The sequence below is a fragment of the Canis lupus genome, chromosome 24 (genome assembly GCF_011100685.1).
Source record: "Canis lupus familiaris isolate Mischka breed German Shepherd chromosome 24, alternate assembly UU_Cfam_GSD_1.0, whole genome shotgun sequence".
Taxonomy (NCBI): Eukaryota; Metazoa; Chordata; class Mammalia; order Carnivora; family Canidae; genus Canis; species Canis lupus.
The window spans coordinates 24,980,202-24,987,770 of NC_049245.1; the positions used below are offsets into that span (position 1 = coordinate 24,980,202).

At 43.3% G+C, this 7,569-nt stretch overlaps 1 protein-coding gene across 3 annotated transcripts; it reads right to left on the bottom strand.

Moving 5' to 3' along the window:
• Positions 1-1,869: 1,869 nt before the first annotated feature.
• LOC102156298 (CMP-N-acetylneuraminate-beta-galactosamide-alpha-2,3-sialyltransferase 2-like) lies at positions 1,870-5,144 on the bottom strand. 3 transcript variants are annotated; one of them, XM_038571371.1, is made up of 7 exons: positions 4,990-5,121; positions 3,917-4,275; positions 3,355-3,527; positions 3,077-3,271; positions 2,885-2,933; positions 2,675-2,794; positions 1,870-2,177 (listed from the first exon to the last, which is right to left on the bottom strand). In XM_038571371.1, the coding sequence occupies exons 2-7, from the start codon at positions 4,223-4,225 to the stop codon at positions 2,022-2,024; spliced, it is 1,002 nt and encodes a 333-aa protein (XP_038427299.1). In that variant the 5' UTR covers positions 4,226-4,275; positions 4,990-5,121; the 3' UTR covers positions 1,870-2,021. The 3 variants fall into 3 exon arrangements, with proteins under 3 accessions (XP_038427299.1, XP_038427300.1, XP_038427301.1); XM_038571372.1 differs by lacking the exon at positions 3,917-4,275 and having other exon boundaries at positions 4,990-5,144; XM_038571373.1 differs by lacking the exons at positions 3,355-3,527; positions 3,917-4,275 and having other exon boundaries at positions 4,990-5,135.
• Positions 5,145-7,569: the final 2,425 nt, after the last annotated feature.

The following is a 7,569-nucleotide window of genomic DNA, read 5'->3' on the forward strand; positions in this document are numbered from 1 at the left end:
TCTTGAGAAAAGAGTCTACAGGAAAACTTTGGGATGTGGTTAAAAGTAAATTTCTACCCAACCAAACTTTTTGTTTTGTTTTGTAGATTTTTGTTTCATTTATATAAAATGAAAGTAGTGCCTGCACATGATTACAAAATTAAGTAAAAAAGAAGGAGCAGTTTGCCCTCCAGTTCTTTTCTAACCTCTCTCCAGGAGCAACCAATTTTTTAAGACTCTATTTTTGTAGCAGGTAACTTTTATTTCTCTAAATAATATGTTGATAGGATGTCCTAGTGGGTTCAGGATTTGGAAAACATGACGGTAGGCAGCTGTACTGTTCACACCTTTGGGGTTTTTGGACTCTGGCTCCAAGCTAGACACTCTGTAGACCCCATTGCTCTTGGGGAGTCAGGTACATGTGCTCTTGGCCATATGAGGGATATTTGCATTTTGTTAGTTTGTGTGTACTTTTTGGGCAGCCAGGGAGGTAGAATGTAGTGGATATTTGTTTTGTGCACCCAGCAACCAAGCACCCTCATTAACTGAGGCTATTTGGATACCTTGAAATTGTTTATAAAAAAAAAAAAAAGCCTCCCCCTCCCCAGTTGATGTAATAGTCTTCTCCAATGAATTGTTTTTATTTCTGAATATCATGATGGACTCAGGACTTTTTATATATTCCCTGTGATTCCATCATGACAATTGCTTTTTTTGATGTTCAAATCTTCCCAACTTTGAGGCCTAGATTTCCTGTGTACTTTTCCTGTCAGACCTGGAATCTTTTCATGGGAAAGAGGTATTGAAAACCAAATCTGAGTTCCAGGACTGATCATTGCTACCAGTATGTTAGGGGTTTTTTAGATTGTTCAGATGACAGAGCAGAAAATGTATTTGGAAAATTGTGAGTTCACGGTGGTGTTGCTTGCACAACAGTGTGTGTACTTAATGCCACTGAACTGCACACTTAAAGTGGTTAAAATGGTAAATGTGATGTATATTTTGGGACAACAAAAAAATAAAAATGGAGTTTATAATGATATTTCCAGTTTGAACTTAATGTCACAGAGTTTTTTTTTTAAGATTTTTAATTTATTTATTAATGAGAGACAGAGAGAGTGAGAGAGAGGCAGAGACACAGGCAGAGGGAGAAGCAGGCTCCATGCAGGGAGCCCGATGTGGGACTCGATTCTGGATCCCAAGATCACACCCTGAGCCGAAGGCAGATGCTCAATCATTGAGCCACCAGGCGTCCAAATGTCACAGAGTTTTGACTATGCATGTCTGACTTTGTATTTGGTTCCTAATAATGTTAATATAATTACTTATTTTACTTTATTCCATGATAATGATTGTCTAGGTTCAAAAATAATACCGATATTATAATAAATCTACTGAGTGAAGTTTAAAATTTCTTTGTAGTTCTTTTTGCCTACAGAATATATCCTGCAAAGGATACAGAGTGTACTGAGTTCCAAAGGAACTTGAAATAATTCTTTTCTCTGGTGCTTATGTTATTTTTATTTTTTTTTAAGATTTTATTTATTTATTCATGATAGTCACAGAGAGAGACAGAGAGGCAGAGACACAGGCAGAGGGAGAAGCAGGCTCCATGCAGGGAGCCTGATGTGGGATTCGATCCCGGGTCTCCAGGATCGCGCCCCTGGCCAAAGGCAGGCGCCAAACCGCTGCGCCACCCAGGGATCCCTGGTGCTTATGTTATTAATTTGATATATGGTTAGATCCATTTGATTTATTCTCAACTTTACAGTTTGTTCCCCTTTTTCATTTGATTATTTTTTGGTGATGTATATATATGTTATATGGTGATATGTGTGCTGGTAAGAAAGTGGAATAGAATGCAACCCTTTAATACCACCAGGAATCCCATGGGAGAAATAAGCTGTAGTTTTATTTAGCAGCAGACTGATCTATATCCAGGGTCCACTTGAAGCCCCAGTCCCTCTCTGACACTCTGTGGTCCCCTTGACTACCTGTCAGCCTCCTGGGGCCTCCAGTGGGCTGAACAGGACAGAAACATGTCAGCTGTAGATAACAATCTTCCCCTCACATTGCAGCTGGAGGATGAGCTTCTGCTCTTCTTTGAAACTGTGCATGTTACTCTCGAACCGATATTTATCATCCCAGTAATGGGACCACCTCATGAGCTGATCTGTCCCAAAACCAAATAAGGATACCTGGGAAATAGGATAAGACAGGAGAGAGCCACAGGGTCGCAGGTTGGATCCTGTCCTGCCTCCATGTCTGCCAAAGCCCCCTTCAGCACTCATTTAACATCTAGTGTGACAGGTTTCCTCTTAGAGCTGGGAGGAGAACAGAGCTCACCTCCAGGGAGGACACACTCTGAACACACAGTGTGATCCCAGAGCCTGGCAAGGAGAGCATCAACTAGCTGCTCATCATCATATTAGGGGTAGAGAGAGGACTCCCCAGGGAGATAAGAGAAGGGCATTCCAGTCAGAAGCAGCAGTGTATGAGAAAGCAGGAGGTAGCTGGTATGTTTGGAGAACCCTAAGAAGCCCAGTGTGTGAGTTTAGAGAGAGAAGAGGAAGGGAGTGGTATCAAGGAGGATCTTGTAAGCCAGGCAAAAAACTTTAGACTCAATCTGAAGTCCCTGAGAAAATGAACATTGTTGGCAGGGGGATGAAAATCTGAGTTGCAGAAGATGTCTTACCTGGTCACAAGTGTGCAGGGCATATAACAGACCCACAAACCCCAAGGATGGAAAACGATGACGTTTTCGCAGCCAATGATCCTGGATGTACTGAAGAAAGGTGAGGCTGATCACCAAGACCTGGGAAATATGAAAGAAAGTAGTCCATCCTGGGGCTGCCCACAGCCACATCACATGACTCCTTCCCCTTTTCCCTCCTGGGTCCCTTACCTCGTCTTTGCTCGTGTTACTTCCACCAGGAAACTGGACTATCTGAAATCTAAAAAGGGTTTGGGATGGGGGAGTTTCAGAGTCATTTAACACAGCAGCTTAGGTAAGCCTTGGGGATTCCCCAATATTCAGCAAGGATCTCTCTGGAGTCCCCACTATCACCCCCAACAATGGCTTCCCTCACTGTCATACCCAGGGTTTATGGGCTTTCTGAAGCTCTGTTCCTGTAGTACTTCCATAAACCACTTTAGACCAGATGAATTCAGAGGAAGCAGCAGCAATTTGGTGCCAGGATTCTGCGTGCTAGCCATATCGGGGTACATTATGCGCATGGTGGTTGTGTTCCCCACATCCATCTCAAATCCTTGGACGGGGGCCTGGTTCATCCTGGAAAGGAGAGCAGGGTAGACATTTGGGGGAGGAGGATCTGGCCTGACCATCTTGGTCTCCACCTCCTACTCTGCACCCACCTGAGGACCATGTCATTTTGGTTAATCCTGAATCCATGGCCAGAGCCCCGTAGGCACCTTGAGTTTCCAACCACTGCACAGGTCCGACAACTGGACTCCATGTAGCCCAGTGGTTGCCCAGGAGGCTCTTCTATTGGCTTCTGAGTCTCAAACTCCCTCTTTGATTGGACACCCTGAAGTTTCAAAAAGCACAGGTTGTAGGGTACCTGTGTGCTCAGTCGGTTAGGCAAACAACTCTTGATTTTGGCTAGGGTCATGGTTCAGGGTCATGAGATCGAGTGCCACGTCGGGCTCTGGGATTGGTATGAAGTCTGCTGATCTCACCCTCCCCACTCACCCTCCCTGCTCCCACTCACCCTCATCCTCAAGCTTTCTCTCTCTCTCTCTCTCTCAATCTCTTTAAAAAAAAAAAAAAAGCATAGGAGGGAGGGAGGAACTTAGGGACTCATCCTACTCTCACTACCTTTGGAAGAAGGTTAGAGTGTGGGGCCATGAACGGAGAGATGGGCAGGGCATGGGGTTGGGAGTAGGGACTGGACAGAGACCAAGACTGTGCACCGACCAACCACAATATCAGAGCATCAGAGGATATGGGATCTTCTGGTCTCTGCACAGGCTCAATAGCCGTTTCGAAGCGTTCATCAAACCAGACAGACGTTCCACGTACGCGGAGGCAGGCAGAGCACTTGCGGATCTCAAACGAACACCTACACTTTCTGAAAGAGTTCCTGGGGCAGTGGCATAATTGTATTCTTGTCTTTTTAGGGAAGTCATTCTGTTTGAACTCCTGGTCCAGGAAGTTCATCATCATCAGCCATAACGTAACTATACAGGCAGCTACCAGACCCCACTTCAAGTATTGAGCCCTCATCTCTGGCCCTGGCAATCATCCCCCAGCAGATAGTAGATTGGCTCTGGCACCTGGTAATAGGAAGGAGAAGAGGCTGGGGCCAACAGACATCCTCAGTATCCCCTGTCCTGGAGGCTCTTATCCCTCCCTAACCCTTCACACCACACCTCTTCCCAATACCTCACCTCTTTTTTTTTTTTTTTTTTAGTTTGATTGATCAATTTATTTTTAAAGGTTTTTTTTTTAAGAGATATTATTTTCTTTAAGATTTTTGTTTATTTATTTGAGAGAGAGAGAGAGATTGAAAGAGAGAGGGGATCCCTGGCTGACTCAGCAGTTTAGCGCCTGCCTTCGGCCTAGGGTGTGATCCTGGATCCCAGGATCGAGTCCCACGTCGGGCTCCCTGCATGGAGTCTGCTTCTCCCTCTGCCTATGTCTCTGCCTCTCTCTCATTCTCTCTGCGTGTGTGTGTGTGTGTGTGTGTGTGTGTGTGTGTGTGTGTGTGATGAATGAATAAATAAAATAGTAAAAAAGAGAGAGAGCATGAGCCAAGGGATTGGCAGAGGGAAAGGAAGAAGCAGACTCCCGACTCCCCACTCCATCCCAGGACCCTGAGATCATGACCTGGGGCAGAGGCAGACAGTTAACCAACTGAGCCACCCAAGGACCCCTTAGGATTTTATATTATAAGTAATCTCTTCACCCAATATGGAGCTTAAACTTTCAGCCCCAAGATGAAGAGTCACATGCTCCACTGACTGAGCCAGATGCCCCCAACACCTCACCTCTTGCCTCCTCAGCCACTTGCTAACTCCTAAAAGGAACTCTGCCAAGGTCTGGGCTGGAGGCTGAGAGGATGGGAGAGGTGACACGTGTCCTGTGGTCTCCCAAAGGAGACTGATACCCAGTGAAGTCTTTCATGCCAGTCTAGTTATAACAAGGACCTCATCACAGCCACCACATTGTGACCTCCACTGTGTAGGCATGTCAGCAGGTCCCCCTTCTTCACTTTAGCATTTAGCCCAGAGCCCAGCTGATGGGGGGGAAGCTGAAGTGCCAAGGAAACAAGAAGGTGAGGAGGGAGCAGGTGTGTGCTAGGTCTGATGTAGATGAGCAGGAGAGAGAGAAGCAAGAGGAAGGGCCACTCAACCTCCTAGGTCAGAGAAAATTTCTCATCTTGACGAATTCATGAAAGTGAATATCAGGTCTCTTCAACTCTTAAGACCTCTCAAACATTGAATTTATTTTCTTTTTGAGAATTGGTAAATACACACAAATTATTTTTTCAAAAAAAATCACATTGTACAGAAAGACTTTTTTTTTTTTTTTTAATTTAAAAAAAAATTTTAGGGGCAGCCTGGGTGGCTCAGCAGTTTGGCGCCACCTTCGGCCCAGGGCCTGATCCTGCAGTCCTGGGTTTGAGTCCCACATCAGGCTCCCTGCAGGGAGCCTGCTTGTGTCTCTGCACCCCTCCCCTCTCACTGTGTGGCTCATGTATAAATAAATAAAATCTTTTAAAAAAAATTTTTTTAAGTGACCTCCACCAGCCTGGAGCCCAGCATAGGGCTTAAACTCACGACCCTGAGATCAAGACCTGAGCTGATAAGAATCCAACGCCTAACCTACTGAGCCATGCAGGTGCCTCCAAGAAGGCTTTTAACATAAAGCAACTGTCCCTGCCCTCATATCTCCCCTTCTGTTCTTCAGCACTTGCTTCCATAGCTCTAAATAATGTGCTCATACCACTAGATCATGATACTACATGTAGACTACTTGCTACATATGATCATATCATCATGCTTAGTAATAACCTCTTGGGTCACATTGTAACTTTATAGAATGGGCCCTAACATCTATTCTTCATTCTGTCACTGCAAGACAAGATTTCTTGAAGCCCTTCTGAGATGAGAATATTGGGCCATACACTTCTACTTGTCAATCATTTTCCTTTTACACTTCCCGACCTTGGTATTTTGAACTTTTATACCATCAAGGATAACATTTATATTCTGTGGATAAAGAAGATGTGGTCTATATATACAATGGAATATTACTCAGCCATTAGAAACGACGAATACCCACCACTTGCTTCAACGTGGATGGAACTGGAGGGTATTATGCTGAGTGAAGTCAATCGGAGAAGGACAAACATTATATGGTTTCATTCATTCAGGGAATATAAAGAATAGTGAGAAGGATTAAAGGGGAAAGGAGAGAAAATGAGTGGGAAATATCCGAGAGGGTGACAGACCATGAGAGACACCTAACTCTGGGAAACGAACAAGGGGTAGTCAAAGGGGAGGTGGGCAAGGGGTTGGGGTGACTGGGTGATGGGCACTGAGGGGGGCACTTGACGGTATGAGCACTGGGTGTTATACTATATGTTGGCAAATCGAACTCCAATAAAAAAATATACAAAAAAATACCCTTAAAATAAAAAAAAAATTTACATTCTGTTGTGTAAGCTGTGATGTCATTAAGTTTCATGTGCTTTGCCTCTAGCGGCACTAACCACAAGAAATATGTGAATATAAAAATATTATTGATTTATTTTGCATTCTTCGTGCTTGGAATGAAGTCTTCTAAATCCGAATTGTATTTTACACTCACAGTCTATCTCAATTTGGACACTCAGTTTTCATCAGAAAGACATGATCTATACATTTAATAAAATGTTATTATCTATAAAGTAGATTTACATATCCAAGTTATAACAAGTATACTTAAAGACTTTCCAATAACTGAATTGTGTTCATTTTTAAATTTAGATTGATGAATTTTGATTCCTTACTTGCACTAGCTAATGTCACATGCTCATCGATCACATTTGATGGTGGAGAACTAGAGACTGATTCAAAAAGTCAAAGATCTATGATCATGTTCACATTACAGTGAGTAGACAGATATTGTTTCCTATAGAATCTGGTAGTGAAGTAGGACTACTTTCCTTTTATTGTTTATTGTAATTTCCTAAGAAAGGACATACAGGAGATAAACATTCTGAATCTTCGCAAGTCTAGAAAAGCTATTTTTCTGCTTATGGTGGATAGAATTGTGACCTCAGAAAAAATATGTTCAAGTCCTGGGCCCTGGTACCTATCAAAGTGACCTTATTTTGGTTTTTGCAAAAGTAACCAAGTTTTTAAAAGTTTGTACTGGATTAAGATGGCCCTTAATCTAATGACTGGTATCCTAAAATGAAGGAAATTTAGGAACAGAAGACACAGGGAGCAGTCTATATGAAGATGAAGGCAGAGATTAGAATTGTGTGTCTGCAAGCCAAAAAATATAAAGAGACAGAATGTACTAGCAACTAACAGAAGCTCAGAGAGAGGCATGGAACTGATTCTCCCTCAGAACCTCCA

Bases quoted from the DNA above. Each gene is read 5' to 3' on its own strand.
- LOC102156298 (XM_038571371.1), bottom strand. From the start codon at position 4,225: ATGAGGGCTCAATACTTGAAGTGGGGTCTGGTAGCTGCCTGTATAGTT. The intron at 2,934-3,076 runs GTATGACAGTGA...AACCCTTTTTAG, and splicing joins AGAAAGCCCATAAACCCTGG to ATTTCAGATAGTCCAGTTTC. The intron at 2,178-2,674 runs GTAAGACATCTT...CCTATTTCCCAG, and splicing joins CCCTGCACACTTGTGACCAG to GTATCCTTATTTGGTTTTGG.